The sequence below is a fragment of the Anabas testudineus genome, chromosome 8 (assembly GCF_900324465.2).
Source record: "Anabas testudineus chromosome 8, fAnaTes1.2, whole genome shotgun sequence".
Taxonomy (NCBI): Eukaryota; Metazoa; Chordata; class Actinopteri; order Anabantiformes; family Anabantidae; genus Anabas; species Anabas testudineus.
In genome coordinates this window covers 11,028,760-11,047,866 of record NC_046617.1, presented here as the reverse complement: position 1 = coordinate 11,047,866, position 19,107 = coordinate 11,028,760, and the positions used below count along the sequence as shown (strand labels likewise).

General features: G+C 42.5%; 1 protein-coding gene across 1 annotated transcript; it reads right to left on the bottom strand.

The window, feature by feature from the left end:
* Positions 1-1,374: 1,374 nt before the first annotated feature.
* Positions 1,375-17,728, bottom strand: s1pr2 (sphingosine-1-phosphate receptor 2). The gene is made up of 2 exons (XM_026352721.1): positions 16,974-17,728; positions 1,375-4,522 (listed from the first exon to the last, which is right to left on the bottom strand). Exon 2 carries the CDS (start codon positions 4,387-4,389, stop codon positions 3,274-3,276), a length of 1,116 nt encoding a protein of 371 aa, XP_026208506.1. The 5' UTR covers positions 4,390-4,522; positions 16,974-17,728; the 3' UTR covers positions 1,375-3,273.
* Positions 17,729-19,107: the final 1,379 nt, after the last annotated feature.

Here is a 19,107-nt window from a genome sequence, read left to right as displayed (position 1 = left end):
AAAAGTAACAAAATAAAAGACAAGACAAAAACAGCATCTGGTAATGGTGGAGCCTATTTCAATTTATTCTGCTCGGTTACTCTACATCTGCACAAATGCAAGGACGCTAAAAGTACAATATTTCCCTCTGAATTGGAGTAAAAGTACCTCAAAATTGTCCTTAAGTACAGTAGTTGATAAAATACTTACTTACCATCTCTGAGATATCCCCCTTTTTGTATAGCTTAGAGCTGCAACCATTAATCAAATACCTATTAGCTATGTATTATCAGATACTAATGATAACAACAACAATAATATAATAGTATTAATAGTTGTAGTAGTGGTAGAGGTTGAAGTAGTAGTCAGTTAATGTAGATGGGGTATCACTTATTTCATTTACTATAGATGTGTATTTTTAACATCACACTACCTACATGTCTATCATACCACAAGGTGGCACTATGTCACAGCGGATCCTAATAGTCTGCCTTTTCTGTGAAGCCAAATGAAGGTTTCCAATGGTTTTACTCCCTCATATTTATTCAGATAAGATATTTATCTTACATTTACTGTCAGTTTCTATTTTAACTGAGCAGTGGTCACTTTTTTATACCAAAGCAATTTGTTCAATTGTGTGCGTGTACTATATTTACATAATCTCATGGACCTGTTCCACCAGATTGTTGGTTTTTTTTGTCAATGTTTAGCTTTCTTGTAAACTATTTCAAACTGTCCCATTTTCAAGGATTAAGTCGGTCTTGTGTGCTGCCTTAAATGTTTCTGTGTACACAGCTTCACCTACAGGTTTCTGAGCCTGATGTCATATCCTGCAGGGCACTGGAAAGACCTGGCAGACATCCCAGCAGTGCAGCCTCTTGGGGCTGATTCAGCCAATGTTCCCACCCAGGAATCCTGGATGTCTGACAGGAAACAGGCCCAGCTCTCCCAAGGCCACTATAAGTCAGCCTCTCCCCTCACCCCAAATCTCCCCTTACCCAAAAACATCTCTCAGGGTCATTATTTATGCTTCTCTCAGAAAACTATCTTACAAATAGACATTCTTCTTCACCACACCCCATTTTAATCCTCCTTGCCCTCTCCCCAGCTTCCCAGCATAGGCCTGTCTTGCTTTAGCCTTTAAGCAATTGAACAATTTTATTAGGTAAGAGAGTAATGATTAATAGCCAAGAACCATTTGCATGCACGATTTGTGCGTTCATGTTGAAGCTGGTGTTTTCCTGACCATGTCATGGCATGTTTGGATTAAATGCTTCATTCTGAATACTCCCCACATGTAGGCACAATAGAGAGGCATCTCAGGACCTGCAGATAAACTCCACCTGCAATTAAATGTGTTTACAGCTCAGAATTACTCTCAAACACACAAATGAATTCTTTCAGTATTTCATTTATTTTATAAAAAAGGGAATGCAAAATGTTTATGTACCTACATTAGTGTTTCAGATTGTACCGATTTAACACAGGCAGCGTGCTACAGAACACACAAGGCTATTGCACACAAGACATTTCAAACAACACAGATCATACATACTGTACAAAGATACATACATACTTACAAACATACATAGGTATTCATATATTTATCGTAAAAATCAACACAAGTACTTGATAGGTACACAGATTGAAACACCTCTCTGTCTGAAAAAACTGGGGGAAAGCAAACATCACTGGAGCTGCCAAAGTGCTTTTCACCATTTCAACTTGGCCATCTACATGTAAAAAAATAAAAAAATAAAAAAGAAACACTGAAGGAGAGAAGAGTTTAACTGTGTCTATGAGAAAAATGTTAGTGTAAGCTTGAACAACAGGAACCATACAGTACACTACAGGACGTCCTAGTGCTCAAGGAATTTGTGTGTTGTAGGATGTCATAGAATAAGGATGAATGAAGTTGGCCTCCCAAGGAGACACCCTCTCCTGTGCTTCGAAGCAGACCTTTTCTTATTTTGTAGGGGTTTTTTGGAAAGATAAGACTTGCTTACAAGTTGCTCAAGGTATTTGGCTAGCAAATTAAACCAGGATGTTCACAAGTTGCGTTGTTCATTATGCTATTTAAGACTTCACACTGAGAGTGACCTACCCTGTTCATCCTACTTTCTGGTTTTCAATGACTTGGTAATTTAAAATAATGATCAATAATACTGTCAATGATGGGGCACCTGCCCCAAACACTTCATACATACATTCAGCCTATTTCCTTTAAGAGGAAGGCACAAACAGAGTTAGCACTGCTTCATTGCTACAACACAATCAGCACATCAGTACATTTAATCAAAACTACTGGACAGATGTCATTCAGTAAAATGCACCGGTGCCAACTCAGTTCAGTAAATGTGCATTCTGATTGGGCCTTCCTCAGTGGAAACTCTTGAGATACAAAAGACAACGGTAAAAGCAAGGTGACAGACTAAGATGACAAATGAGGGAGGGGGTGTTAGTGATGGAAGCTGGAGCTGGATTACATGATACATTTTTTTTTATTAGCGCTTACAAATGAGTTAGAAATTCATGCATTAAATGTAAGCAGACTATGTTAGCTTGTTGTAGTTTATCAAATGGTTTAAACACAGTTATATAGGAAATATATAGACCTGGTTTTCCGTTGAGGAGGGGCCTGTGGTAGTTTGGCTTCTGCAGAGTGCAGAGCAGAGTGAACCCGATTGCAGGCTACAGCTCTGTAAAGAGTGGTAACTCTGAAGGCCTAATGTATACATATATCAGAGAAACCTAATCCGCTTAAACGTTACAGGAACAAGAATCTATCTCTGAAATCATCTACAAAGTGCAACTTAGCAATTGATGCACTTCTTGAAATGCAACTCAACATAACCTTGATATTATGCATGTTATGTTTCTGTTTTTGGCTTTCAATCGGGGTTTACATGTTTAGGAAGAAAAACAGCAAAAACACGACAAGGATATACATTAAAATGGTTTTCAACTCCATATTAATGAGAGTACCCATGAGAAAGCTCTTTTCACAGTTCTCACTGTATCGGTTCCCTTGGTAAATACATTGCGTTAAACTCATTGCATAGAATTAACTGAATGTTGATTGTGAATTCACAAATGGAAAATATTTGCAACGTATAATGTGTCTCCACAGACAGCTGTGTCACAGCCTAGCTAGGCATGCCAGTCCACCCCTATTTCTTTAACATATCTCCATCTCATCACAGCCTCTCTACTTGATCTCACGCTCGATAGACACGTTATCTCTCACTTATACTCACATACACACAATACACACAAGCAGTTGTTTTCACCGTATCAGACACAGGTGGTACAATCTTGCATGATGGGTGTGGTCTGGTGTTCGTGTTTGTTAGTGCAGTGTTCCAGAGAGCTAGAGCTCTTCAGTGGGACCAGACAACGTTCTGCGGGCCGCCCACTTTGCAGCACGCCCCAGCAGCACAACACACGCAGGAATTCCTTTCTCATGTCCTTGCTGCGCAGCGTGTAGATTACTGGGTTAAGCGCTGAGTTCAGAGTGGCAAAGCCAAAAAACATTTCTGCTTTGGAGAGGATTTTGCAGGACTGTATCCCGCAGGATGAATCTAGAAGGAGGATGGTAAAAGCAGGCAACCAGCACATGATGAAGACACCCAGCACTATAGTGACTGTCTTCAACAGAGCATAGGCTGGTGCGTTGGTCGCTTCCTGGCGGCTAGAGCGTACAATCAAATAGATCCTCACATACAGGATGACAATGGATAATAGTATGAGGCTGAAAATGGTGACAACAAAGAGGATGTATTTCTTAGAGTAGAGTGGCAATACGGCTGAGCATTCAGGGAGGTTGTTGATGCAGTTCCAGCCAATGATGGGAAGTCCTCCAAGTAGGATGGAGGTGACCCAGCAAGCTCCTATCAGGAGGAACATGCGGCATGTTTTGTTGGAGCCATACACCTTCACCTTGGTAATAGCAATATATCGCTCAATAGCTATTGCCAACAAACTGAAGACCGAAGCTGCCAGAGCGATAAATGCTGTGCCCTCCCGGATGAACCACTGCACAGGTACCAGCTCAAAGGTCCTTGACCCTGATAGGAAAATGTTGGCTATGTAGGCTGAGCCTGCCAGAAGGTCAGAGAAGGCCAAATTGCCGATGAAGAAAAACATGGCAGAGTGGAACTTTTTGTTGCGGCAGACAGCAATGAGGACCAGCAGATTCTCCAGGATGATGATGGTGCAGAGAACCACAATGACAATGTGAAGGGTGGTGAGCTGTTTTTTATTCTCAATGACCTTCTCCAGGTCATGAGTGGTCATATTCTTTGCAAAGGCATAGTAGGAGTGGATCAAAGTCCGATTGTAGTACTGGGAATACTTGCTCTTCATGGTGACAGGGTGGCAAAGCCCGACGGCTTTTCGACAAAGATTCATTCACACAGTGGAGTTGTGCAAGTTGTCTATGCTGATAATCATTGCCTTTAAGAAAAGGACAGGAAGAGGGCCGCTGCTGCGTGGGAGACCTGCCTGTCCCACAGTCACGTCTCAGGATCTCTATGTGGGTCACCTGCAGGCACACAAAAAGAGAGAGAAGGCGTGGATTACTGACAAGGGAGATTTTGTTGCACTGTTGAAATAAACTGTCACAAAGCAAACACACATTTTTGGCAAAGCAATGCACTCCTCCTCTTATAACGTACAACATACAGATTTAAAATAAAAACTGCTTCATTTTCCTTGAGTTGATTAAGCATAAGAGCAACTATAAATACCAACGCTTCAGCATGAAGAGTCACTGTGTCCATTTGTTATTTTCCAAACTAAAGGCAGTTAGAACTTACTTCACTCTAATAATGACGTGTGATAATCCAATGGCTCATATGGGAGTTGCACAGTATGATTAAAATAGCTATGTGGGGAAACCTCTATTTACTTTGGATCTTATTAACATCTAAAGTTCTTCCCTTGTTTGCATGTTGAAGCTCTACGGGTACAGACCATCTTCAGGTAGTAGAATAAATTCTCTGCAAGGTGCTGTCCATTCTGGTGTCTAGACAAAGGGCTGCGCTTGCAGTTTGAATTCCACTAACCCTGTCCGAGCACTCGGCTGTCAACACATGGCATTGTTGTGGGGAGCAAACCATTCCACCTCAGTGAGCTACCTCTTGAAACTTTAGCATAGCTTGTGGATCAGCCAGACCTCTTCACCCTCGCCCTCCCCTTCCAACCAGTGCAGAAAAGCTGACAGCAAATCAAATAGTTGCTTAGAAGAAAAAGGGTGGAAGTTTTCCAATCATTATGAGTATAAAGCTTTTTAATACTTGATTGTAGCGTAGTAAGTAATTGGTTAGAATAATTATTGTACATATAAAGCTTGTTGCTTTACTGGCATATTTTGCTGTATCCATTGTGAACACACTGAAGAAAATCTGTGAAGAGTGATTTAAAATTAACGTTTTCAATGATAAACCTATATAAAAAAATAAAACAAAATGAGATACAGCTACAGAGCTGAAAAAAAGAAAAGTTAGAGGCTCTGGAAATCTAATTAGAGGTGGAGCTGTTTCTTCAACCTGTCAAAAGTAACAGGATCCCTCAGCAAGCCAGCTCCAAAGGTAACTCAACACTGATGCTTCCACTGCTCGTCTCCACAAACTAGCCTGGACAGCTACAGCAGCTTTTAGTGGAAACAGGGGCTCGAACTCTTATCTGTTGTGCTGGGATTTGACATAAAACCTAAGAGTACTGAAAGATGAAGAGGGAGCAAGACAAAGCCAGGCAGAGAGCATGCATGTGGAACGGCATCTGGACACAAAGCCAGGCATCTGAGTAATCACCGTGATGAGCAAACACACACACACACACGTACAAATCCATCAGCGTAATGTGTTGCACCAACTTTAGAACTTTACATGTGTGCAGAAATCTTTCTTCACACACACAGCTAATTCTGACACAGAATCCCCCCTACATATGGGCAGGTTCAGCACAGCTGCTATTGGTTGCTAGTAATAACCAGCACACCATTTCCTCAAGCAGGAACAAAGAACAATAGTCTGCTTGAGTGTGGAGAGCATTGCCCTTCAGCCTTAATAATGGCACAGTGCACTTCCATTTGGCTGCTGCAACTGTATCATAATACAAATGTATTTACAGTTGAGCATTTCTTTATCAGAACCGCTGTATCAGGACCATTCGTCTATCTCCTGCCCTTTGAGCTCCATTAATAGACACAAATAGAAGGCTTGAGGCCGAACACGTGCTCCATCTGCACCAGCGTAATTAAATCAGGTTATATTATGGCAGACTATAATTTTATTACTGGAAAAGTCAGCAGATACAGACCAGCTCTGTATCTCCAGAGCCTCCAGTTTGCCAAGAGAAAATAAGCATTGACTTTGATGTGTTTCGGCTCAGGTTTTCTCTCGGCTCTGCCACATTTTCTCAGGACACTTCTCTTTTCTGAATGTTGTGTAGACAGCTCAAGGTCCTTCTGTCACCAAGGAGTCCTTGGTTTTTGTCATGAAGGGATTTTGCTGTGTGCGGAAACCTGACAGGCTGGTTTTGCTAAAGCATTGTCTCACCACAGCACCTTCCTGCTCCGCCACCTGCCATGTGCAATTCACGCAATGCAGTGTTTTCACAGGGATTGGTCAACAGCAGTGCTGACGTCCTGGCAAAATGGCTTCATCACTGTCATCATAGTTGAGACAGATGTGCAATCCAGACATTACTAACACACTTCTACATTAAACATAACACGTCCACAATGCTGTCACGCCATGTTGACCAGTGATTTTTGTAGGTTTCCTTTGCTAAGTAATGCAAACAGAAAGCAACATGAGCTAAGAAATTCTTTTATTAGAGATCATAAAGAAGCTGAGCTTCATTACTTTGGTAAACGGGTACTGTGATGTAGGTGAAGGTGTAGCGAGCTTGCAGAAAGACAAATAACAACATCCTGCAAAGCTGAGACAAGGTTACGAAACGTGATGAAAGAAACAACAGCGCACAGCAGGGCATTAAGGTGCAAACGAGACAAAGGAAGTCATCAGAGACAGGATATCCTATAAGAAAGTTTGTGTGATCCTTCTTATCGCACAACAACAATTACATGTGCAGCATAGATTTTCTAACATCCAAAAGATGATTCAAAAGAGAAAGATGGTTTTTACCGAAAGTTGACTCTTTTTTTTGCTTCTAATCCTAACAAGAGACAGAGAGAGCCCCTCTCCATCATGGGGTTGACAGCTGCACAAAAGCCTCAGGTGTTTTTCCCAGAAACACCTGATAAGCCCCAATTAGCAGAGCGTTTGCTCACCAAAAACCAAGACAACGGTGCCCCATTACACCTGTCATCCTCCACTTTAACCTGGCTCTACTTTCTCAGGAGGAAAACACAACAAGAACAGAACTCCTAAACCTTGACACAGCATACCGTGCATGTCCACATTTTTTGGTACACACACACACACACACACACACACACGTTCCCTCACAATCTCCGACAAACATTTTAGTCTAGATAGGAGCAATAGGGGCAGTGATTGACCTATGTTTGGACAGTTTCCTTTTGCAGGTTTGTTTGTACTGAAATGTGTTAACTGTTTGTTTAGTTAGAAGAAACGCTAAACACGTTTCACGGTTGAGCCGCTTGTGGTCTGAAACATCCTGTAGCACATCTTTCTTTATCTGCCCTTTACACTCATCGCTTATAAGTCGCTGTAGTGGCAACATAGCACATAATTCTGCTTCTTTTCCTGCAGACCAAGTGTTTTGTTGTTTTTTTTTGTGCTATAAAAGTGTTGTATTATGAGACTATAGCAGACAACGCTCCTTTGTTAGGACTAAAATATGAAAATGTTAATCGTCTAAGGCTCATTTTCCATTTTAAGGAGACTGAATGGCTCCCTTCTGGGCTTAATCTCCCCCCAGTTTTAAGCACAGCCACAAAGTAATCCATCATGGATATACAGCATGCATCCTGTACAGTTTCACAGCCATTAATGGTTTGGAGAGGTGCTTTGCTTTAGCTGTGGAAAGGCTCAGTCTGCACAGCCTTTAGTGTCCAGCATCTCTTAACTAACCTGGAGGCCGCAGGACATTGACTGTCGCCATTTTTGGAAACATATTCACTGTTTTTGAGGCACTGATGCAATGGAGATGATCAGCTAAACATCATGTAAAATAACACATCCGAGTCTTGACATTCAAACAGGATGTAATTTAAATTAAGATTGCTTGTGGGGCATTACAACCCAAAGGTGTGAAGATGATTGCATGCAGGGACAGTACAGCAAACGAGCCGAGCCTCCAATACAAAAAAATTCCATGAGAAAAGTACAGCAATGTAGGCAGAAATTTCCCCCAGTCAAGCGTCGACTTGTCAGACACGCAGGAGAAAACACAACTATTACCACCACAAAGTTTCACCGCTGCTACCACGAGAGCTTAAATTCAAAGGAAATGACTAAAGTGAAAGATGCATGCTTAAAGCGGCACCCACAGACATTTTTTTTTTCTTTTCTGTTTCTCAAACTTGATCAGCAATACCATACATTGTAGCTGCTCTTCACACTGACAGCTCAGTGCTATTTAAGGTTATAGCAAGCATATCCACACGTGGGCCCAATAAGATGAGGACTTCAATTGAACAGAGCCATCATGCTGTGCAACCACAAAACACACACAGGATGAACTGTGTCTGCTGCAGGTGGCTACAATGACTCTCTACTGTCCTATCTAACTCTGAACCCCGGGGCTCTGTGTGTGAAATCTGTTCACATCAGCACAGCAGCACTATTGATTTGTTCACACTTAATTACCAGGAAAAGGCATTCATGTTTCCAGTGTCAGTGTAACTGTGATGAGGAGGGTTCATGCTGTTGCAGTCGCATGACTACAATGTGTCTTGGTTCTTCATATGACCTTGATCACGGCTTAGGCAACATAGTCACACACTGTTTACTCTCTTATTCAACAGCATGTCTTCTTTAAAATCTAACTAAACGCAGAACAGCGCTCACAGCCTTAGTCCTTACTGCCTGAGCTTATCGTAAGCCGTTGCTCTTATCTCTGTTACATGCCATACTGCAGACAAGCTCGCTGATAAAAGATGATGGAAAAAACAACGATAAAGAAGCGCAGCTTAGATGAAGACAACATTAAAAATGTTGATGTTCAAGGTCAAACTAAGCACCAAAGAATGAACAACCTCAACTTCCTCCTGTGGTAGTTAGTGACAGTTCTGTCATCCACAAAAAAAAAAACACTGTATTAATATTGTACTTTCACAAAATGAAATCCCATGAGCAAGTTTTCCTTAGAATCACAATTAAAAATTGAAGCTAAGGGTGCTAGACTTGCAGTCACATGTTACTTACTACTGACTAGATATACACCATACGGATGTTTACTCATATTTCCGAAACGCTGGAAAATCAAAGTAGTAAAATCCTTTGAGACAGAGACTCACTCTGGCAGTGATTTCACACACTGCAGCATTGTACTCAAGGGACGAAAGCGTGGGTTGAAGATGGATGAAATACAGTGAAATACTGGCAAAAGAAAAAGTCTGCTGGATCTGTTGTTTTGAAACAGCAGAGACTCACCGGACAAATAAAAAATAGAAGTTTGAAGGGGAAGTACAAGATGAGAGTCTGTTTCAGTGTGGCGCTGTAACTTGCACAGTCGAGAGGCAGAACAGGCTGAGATATATGAGATGGGGGCCTGCAATGTCTCCCAATTTCTAGTTTTGAGAGAAATTTAGCTGGGGGAACAACAACAACAACAGCGTTAAGGGAAAAAATTAATCCTGGCAAAGAAGTATTTGTTACTTGCGAAATCATATCACAGAGAAATTACATCCTTTTTTTGCAACAAAAAATACAGAAGTATTTATTACAAGTCGCCATCAGTGTTAGGATACTAGCAAAATAGCATGAGATGAGGGGCCACAGAGCAAAACGGTTCCTTTTTGCTGAAAGATGAAACAGTTCCGTCTTGTGTTATTTACTCTGTGTTTAAGCTTACATTTTAAACTTCCCTGTCTCTTAGTCTGTTATTATGCTAACACCGTCATGCTTCATTAAATCTATATCTAAGCTGCTAGATATTAGGGGAGTGGGTGTCCCAAATACATGGGGTTTCATCATATAATTAGGGATTACCCTTTAGCTCATCATACAGTTTGACAGTTTGGGCACAGCCCTTTCTGAGATGTCCAGTCTGTTAGCACAGTTCTGTCAGAACAAAACGTGTTTGTTAATTTCACTGTATTTCGCAGTGATCTGACTTGTTTTTACATTCCTCCTCAGTTCACCAGTTCAACTTTGTAACGCTTTAAGGCAGCACATGCTGTGGGGCTCTTGGTGGCGGTGAGCTAAACAGGAGACAAAGAGCCCCATAAAGAAGGGCATCATATACCCTCAGGAGCCATAACCCACATGACTGGCAGACACCCCCTTCCCCCCAGTCTGCCCCAATGAGAGGTGGGGGATCTCCGAGGATAGAGCCTGAGAGGTAATTACTGTAATGCCTTCACTCTTGGACCACTCCTGTCAACTTAAGTCACTGGTTTCCTAATTATTCACGTTTATTATCGCTCTACTTTGCATATCTCCCTTTTATGCTGCTCCCCAATTTCCCGAGCCACATCATCCTCATTCTAACACCCCCCTCCTCCACTAGTATATCTTAAACTTTACCACAGAGATCAAAGGACAAAGCCACAAAGAGGTGATTAAATGCACATCAAGAAAGATTTATTTAGCACACATCTGGAGCAGACATGTTCTCATAGCCCCCTATTACAGACTTCATTACGACGCATGCTGCACAATCCACTCTCACTACAACTTCAACTACATATGCATCCTATATATTTTTCACATATCTTCATGCATAACAAAACAATGCCTTTATCATCCTTATCATTAAGACTAAAAGACTGTTTTTGAACAGTATGCCGGATGCGTACCTGACGTTTATCATTATGTTCTGCAAAAAAAAAAACTAAGAAACAAAAAAACAAAAACAACTATTCTCAGAATTTAAACATCATTGAACCGCGGTAAACCACACAGAAGACGCTGAGAATTTTTCTGATTTGCATCCAGTAAACGTAGACTAGTGTTAACCACATGGCGACATGAACACAAATGCAGTGCAAACACTAGCTGATACAATGCAGCAAATGATGTTATGTCAGGTCTTGCTAGTCTCCACTGAAAACCTCAAGTGCTTAGGTGTGCTTGATTCAAGTTTCAGCTGCTCTGCCCATCTCACACCTCCCCATGTTCTTGTCTTTACAATGAGGTCTCCCCTAATGAAAGGCTTTGAACCCTCTTTTACGTCTCTTTTGTCCTAGCTCCCTGCTCCTATTCTACTGTGTTGCCAGACCTTGAACTCCACCCCTTCTCATGTTCTGTTGGCTTGTTGGGAACCTGTGTGGTTGCCGTGAGAGAACTTGTGATTATTTGTTACATGGCGTGCTAATGAGCCATGACAACATTTATGTGTTTGCTCCACTTGTGTTGAACTGATTTTCAGTGCACCGAGCACATCATGCCGAAAACCAAAGACACAGTGGAAGAGCGTATGGTTGGTGCTGGTGAAAAAACAAAGGATTGCACAAAGCAAAATTATACCATCAACGTGGGCTAACACCAGTGGCACAAGCCGCCTTGGTTCCTTCTGCCTAGCTCCCAATGATAACGTCATGTACAGATGGAGGCCCTCCACCTCCCCTGATGGTCCAGCATAGGAAAACAACTTCATTCTCCTCTGGCAAACACAGATCCATTTAACTCGTCTCTGTTTTTGGAGAATAACACTGTTGCCTGGTGAGAGAACATTGTTGTGTCCACACAGTCCGCAGTTGTACTTCTGTATTTCACACAATTTAACAATGGCTTGTTTTTAAGACCAAATTTATTTTTGAAAAACATCTTGTGATGACAACATAAATCGGCCTCACTGACATGAGGATATAATGTCATAAAATATTTTTGTATCATAAAATATTTGGTTACAATACAGCAACTTCCTTCTAGTGACCACCAAATGTGTGCATGGAAAGTGAATCAAGAGCACAGTTTTGGAGGGATGCGATGTCTGTTTTATTTCCTGGCAGCATCACACAAATACATTTTTTTAAAGAAAAGGCCCCACAGTAAATACCTTGGCTTTCTATGCAGCTTTACAGAGCCATGTGCAAGGTTTGGGTAGAGTGGTTTTCCAAGGGACATTTTGCAAACATAACAAACTACACACAAAGTGAATATTGCTGCAGTGCAACTTTTCAGAGGGTACAAGACAACAGCTACTTGACTTTGACCTAGATGAGACTCATCTGAAACGGCTGTTTAAACAGTCATCCTATTCTTCACTTCCACTCAATCTGTCTGTTGCAATGGATCAGTTTGGCCTCTATAATGACCCTGTTTGGATTATGCCAGAGGTTAATTTTATTGTGTCTTCACACAATATCATCACAGTAGGCTATTTTGCCCTATTTTAAATCCTTTCAGTCATTAGAAAATCTGAAAGAGCTCGTTAGGAAGACAACTTTCAGTTCCAAACTTAATGAATGGCTTCAACAGGCTCTCACTGGCTGCATGGGGCATTTTAAAATCCAAGAATACCATTCAGCTTACTTCTGGATGTATGTAGGTTGTTGTAGAAGTAATGCTGCAGAGGTTTCCAGCTGCACAAACAAAGCTAAGTGTGCAACAAAGGCTTCCAACAGAGAAGAAGGTCACCAAAACCACAGCATCTTCCAGTGTACCTGCTCCCAGATCACTCCAGAGTGAGTGCTGAGAATGACCAGAAATCAGAAAACCACAACATGACCACACTGATTAAGCCTGCCACAAGAACAGACAGTCTGAGGTTGTTCCCATGCAGTTCATAAATCACACTGTACAACCTAAAGAGAGGTTGCAACGTGCTACAAATCCCATCCAAAGCCACAGCAGTAACCAGAAACCTTGTATTCAAATCTACTTGTCATTGTCTTTAAAACATGTATAATGTCTGTGGAGCGATGTTGTACAAAGAAAAATGCCACTCACAGTTGTAAAAACCTTTACTGCATGACTTCCAACTGACAGGATTTTGGAACAAGGGCCGGTCTAAGCCTATCCCCACACTAGAGAGCATCAGGGAAATCCTGGCATGCTGCTACAAGCATTAGTACCTGGTCATGGGGGGTCCTATAGTTTGTGTAAGTCCCTCAAGTGGAAAAGGAATGTAACAGGAGACATTAAAGCTAACAAATTGTTTCACTGGGTACAACGGTGTCCTAAAATAGACCAACTTTTTTCCACTAAATATCAGCTTATGTAAATGTTTATATAATGATCATAACAGCACGAACAATATCTCCTTGCAACATGGGCCGATTGTTTTGTGTGTTCGTCTACCTGCCAAAAGGGAGCCAGCACTTTAGTGACATCCTTTCTCTCACATGTTTTTGCAAAAAAGGAAAAAGGCAGAGGACACCATATTTATTTCACTGATCCGAGACACTCCCAGGTCTTGGCTGTGAATCAGCAAGCTACATGCTGTCAGCTGTGTGTTGTGACTTGCACTTCGGCTTGTGAACAGAAGGCGTTTATTTTGCTTCAGCTGCCACACCCAAAGAAAGTGTTTTTCAGTGAATGGGGGAGCACCAGCTATGACTCTGTGAGCCTGTAGTACCCAGATAGCTATCACCTACCGAATATTAATATCCCTGAGAAATGCACAAAGGCAATGTAAAAGACAATGTATTGTTTTCTGTGATCTAACTTGGCTCCTATTCTTATCCTAAAGTTATGCACTGAAGTCTGATTGGTTTTATTTAACCAGGTTAAAGCCCGGATGCATCTGGCAGGTCACTCCTCTGATCTTTCAATGTTGTTACTCCTCCGATCTGTTTGAATAAAGTAGTGAATGCAGACAACAATAGAAAAACCAGTCTCCCCAAGGAAAAGCCTTCTCACTGCTTCCTATTAGCAGTATGCTCCCAGGCTTAAAGTGAAACCTGAGCATCCTTCTGGGATCGACACCACCCACTCACCACCCATACCCGCCTTCAACCCCCTAGTGACCTGTTACGTTAAATAAAAAGTCCCGCAAATCCAGTTCCCACCACCAAATTACCATTAATTTATTTATCCATCCATGCACTTAAACATATATTTATTTACTCAGATCATCTTTTTGTCTTCATTTCTCACGCTATCCCTGGCTGTCCCCATTGAGAAGGGTCCGATTTCAGCACAGCGAGGTGGGTCAGTAACACACAAATCTCCAGCTCATGATGTCATGGGTTGCTGGACAGAGACTTGCAGTCTAACATAAAGCATTTTTAAGTTCCTGTATAGAAACTGCTAGGTCTAATACCATATGTGCTCCTGTCTGTAAAGAGCTGCGCTGGCGTGGGGCTGTGCAGTGTCTGGACGATAAGTTGACTCTGTTTAGAGCACCCTCACAAAGGCCAAGTATCTGTGCTGTATCATGGCCTGTCTCTAGCAGGCCCAAAGCATTCTGGGAGAAGCATCAGGGCCTTAAGCAGCTGTGCAGGCCTCAAAGAAACCAAGCTGCTCTCAAACAAAACCAGCAACACTGAACCTGCTGACAGGGCCTTCAAACCTGATAGTTCACTCACTAAACTCTGCTGAACGTGATACCACATCACCTTGATTTACATATATATATATAAAGATGTATATACTAGAGGGGAAACAATGAGACCCCCAAAATAGATACGATTTTACAGGTGGAGGCCACTAACATTTTTTCCCTTATCATCTTTTCTGACAGTTTTTTCACTAGGCTAGGGTCAGTGTCGCTACTGGTAGAATGAGGTGATACCTGGCCCCTACAGAGGTTGAACAGGCAGTTCAACTCCTGTCACATTGCACATGCCTTTGTCAGAAGGTTTGCTGCGTCTCTCATCACAGTCTCAAGAGCACATAGAAGATTCCAGTTCACAGGCAGTTACTCTAGGAGAGCTGGATAGGGCCATTGAAGGTCAACAGGACCGGCATCTGCTCCTTTGTGCAAGGAGGAACAAGATGAGCACTGTCAGAGCCTTACAAAATGACCTTTATGGCCTTCTATGGCATTTGCCATAGAACACTAGAATTGGCAGGTCTGCTTTTCACAGATAAGAACAGGTTCACCCTGATCATATGTGACAGACATGAAAGATCTGGAGAAGCTGTGGAGAATGTTATGCTGTTACATTGTTTATCATGACGGTTTTGGTGGTGGGTCAGTGATGGGGAGGCGTATCAATGGAGGGACACAGAGACGTCTACAGGCCAGATAACAGCACCCTGAGTATCAGGATGAAATCCACTGTCAGACCCTACAGTTGTGCAGTGGGTCTTGGGTTGCTCCTGGTGACAACAATGCCCGTCCTCATGTAGAGAGAGCATTCTGGCAGTTCCTGGAGGATAAAAGAATTGATACCATTGACTGACCCCCACGCTCGCCTGACCTGAATCCAATAAAACACCTCTGGGACATTATGTGTTGGTTGCACCTTAGACTGTCCGGGAGCTCAGTGATGCCTTGGACCAGATCTGGGAGGAGATACCCCTCGGCATCATCCATCGTCTATATATATATATATATATATATATATATATATATATGTGTGTGTGTGTGTGTGTGTGTGTGTGTGTGTGTATATATATGTATATATATATATATATATATATATATATATATATATATATGTGTGTGTGTGTGTGTGTGTGTGTGTGTGTGTGTGTATATATATATATATATATGTGTGTGTGTGTGTGTATATATATATATATGTATATGTATGTCACACACCCACAAACACACACACACACATATTATGTCACCACAGGCCTTTGCAGTTAGATATTGACTGCTAATGGGCTGAACCAGACCAAGCACAGGATAGAGAGTGATGGATGAGAGCTTTTATCTGAGCAATAAACATTAGCTCCTTCGCCTTATCATCTTATCTCTCAGTGATTTTAAGATTCTCCCACAACAGGATGTTTCATGGCTGCACTGCTGACACCTATGTATCCCTCTTTTCATGGCTGTCTCTCTTGGACACAATGAAACAGCATGTGCTATTAAGTCAGAGTAGGGCGATAGAGTGAAGATAAGGAAATGTCACCACTGGGCCTAGAAAAGACGCAAATCCTCTAAACATACATACATTTTCTTGTTAAAGCGTTCCAATGCACATTTATATTCAGCACATTTGAAGTCTGTAGCACATTCAGTTCAAGCTTTGTGCTGATTTCTCTATGTAGCACATCTCCAGCCCCATTAGATTAACTCCTGTACATGGGGATAATGGGAGCTTTTGTCTTATTAATACATCCTTTCAATACAATGCCTTCTTTAGAGTGACGGATGAACAAGCCTCAACAACATCGTAGGGGTCAGAGCGCGGGGCTGGGGTGAGGTGGGGGGGGGGGCACAGCAGGCTGCGCAACGGCTTCAAGGAACATAATGCGTTTGCGGTATGGGGGTCTCTGCGATGACGCTCTTGGGGAGCAGAGCTCATACAGACAGGCTACATATGATGCAGCGGCCTGAACTGACCCCCCCCCCCCCCCACACACACACACACCCTCCATCCCCTCTCCCACGCAGTGTTATTCATTATAACATAATGTTTAGCAAACGCTGCTGTCACACGGAATTCAAATATTCCGTGCGTCTGCAGGCTGCAAGTCAAAGTGCAGCAGCCAGGTGTTCCAACGTCAACGGCGCTGAATCCGCTGAATGGAAACTTTCTGTGAATCAATTATTAATTTGGTTTGTGTAATGAGTAACCTCGTGGCGTTTTCCAAACCCACCATGTGTTATTTGGGAGCCGCAATAAACGAAAGTAAGTCGCTTCAAGTTAAACTGTAAATCATTTCTGCAGTAGGACAATAGAAAGCAGAACAGACAGACATCAGGTCCTTTTGTTCGGTTCCTGCAGCACATGCAGACTGTCACACCAGCACTAGTTTGAGGACGCTACTCACCCCATCAGAGAATCAGTCCAGATGATCGAAAAGACGAGCCGACAAATAGATGTCCCCGGTTTTTCCTCACATGTGGTGACCGGTTTTCCCAAACTTTCTCTGCTCCGGGCTCGAGAAGCAGCGTTGACAACCAAAAACTTTGAAGACTAATGTTAGTTGGCGCGTCTCGTCTAGTCAGTGGTAAAATCCATACCGGTCTGTGCGCCACCGCAGAAATCATACAAAGATCCCCCCAAAAGAGCCCGAGTCCAAAAGACGAGGGACTCACTTTAACGGAGAGAAACTTTCTCTTTGTCGCACTAATCCAACAGTCCGTGTGATTGTCCTCCTGCTCTCTGAAAACAACAGCTCCACGGGCTTTTGCAGGCGCTCACACAATACGCGGTCACGCACGCACGAACACACACCCACCCACACACACACACACACATACACACACACACACACACACACAAGAGAGAGACGGGTTATGGAAACGTCATACAGCCACTGAAAGAGTGGCGAGTCTCAGTGTCGAAACACAACAATGGTGCGCACTCGTGGACAGCAATTAATATGGAAAAGCGTCTTTAAGCCTATTTCTGGACCCTTTCTCCACTCTGGTGCACACAAATGAAGTCCAGATGTTGATTTCCCTCCTCCTCCTCACTTCCTCTTGCCTCTTGCTCCCACTTTCAGCTCATTCTGGCTCAGTTTCTCTTCTGGTCAGCTGCAAAATGCACGTAGCTCAACGACAATGTAATGATATCAATGCATTTAGACTGAAGAAGCCTGGCAGTCTGTGATTTTTCAAGCTAAATACACACTTAGATTTGTTTGTGATGAGTCATTACAGTAATTTTACATGTGTGTACCACGTCTGGGTATAACTGTAATAAGGGTGAGGTGTAGGTAAGTCAGGGCTTGTTAGTCATCTGGGCTGCGCCTTCTCATGCAGTGGGGCAGGTGCTGGCTTCCGTGAAAGAGCTTCTGTCCAACACTAGAGGAGGTAATAATCTCTTCACAGTCATTGCCCTCAAAGTCGCACTCGTGCCAAGTGACTATGATGTCATGTGTATATGATAAGAAGCAAGAGCTGCACAGGGTTTTCTTCATCAAATGAAACCGGTCTAAATGTCAGGAAGCAAAAATGACTTCAGACTCATACATGAAGGCTTTGTACTCTGAGTCCTACCTGACTGAATGACATCAGTGCAATTACCAAGGGAGAGCACCTCACTGATCATCATACAGTCAGTCTACAAGGGGGATTGAATCCTCCCCAGTGGAAATACACCAGTAGTTCCCAAATGAATCTTTTTCGTGTCTGGCCCTTACTAAACAGTTTCACCAGCTTTGACTCATGTCTGCTCAGAGTGTAGTGGGGGAGAAATGATCAAGATTGTGCAATCCACGCTCACCGCACTCATCTCTTCCACCCCCGCAGTGGCTGGTATGTGGAACATAGTCAGTAAAGAAAAAGAAAAAAAACAAAAAAACAACCTTTGTAATAAATCTGCTGGAATTGCTAGAGGTTGGAGACAACTTTAATGGTTTAACGCTGCATATTCAAGGCTCTTTACTTTATGTTCTCCTCATTTAAAGTGCTGGCAGCTTCAGTGAGCAGTGTGAAATGGATGTGTAGCAGACAGACTTTATAGACTGACTACTCACTGTCAGCGGGTTTATGATGGGACACTTTGAGGAGCTGCTCCACTAAGCCTGCCCCACTGCTGTGTCTCTCGCTGGGCTTTCAGGGGAGGGGTCAAGAGCCCTGACCTCACTTCCTGTTGGGGCTCCTCACAAGCATTCCATTGTCTGTGAGAATGTGCATGGACTCAGGGGAATCTGCACATCTGGCAGCTGTTATTAGCAACCTCCTGTACCCGGCCGCCCCTCCACCCCCTGAGGAAGATTACTACAGTTGCTGGTGAATGTGAGCCCCAGAACGCACCTCGAAATAAACTCTCGGAGATGGTATTGTTTCAGAAGTCACTACTGTGTTGTTACAACATTAATAGAATGAATCAGACATACACAGGTTAAGCTTTGTTACATGTGTTCAGTGATACTCATTTTATTGTCCTGCTTGGACACTCACATTATATGTTACCTTACATGTAGAAACATATACAGTACATTTAATATAATGTAG

Coding starts and splice junctions, on each gene's coding strand:
- s1pr2 (XM_026352721.1), bottom strand. CDS start 4,389: ATGAATCTTTGTCGAAAAGCCGTCGGGCTTTGCCACCCTGTCACCATG.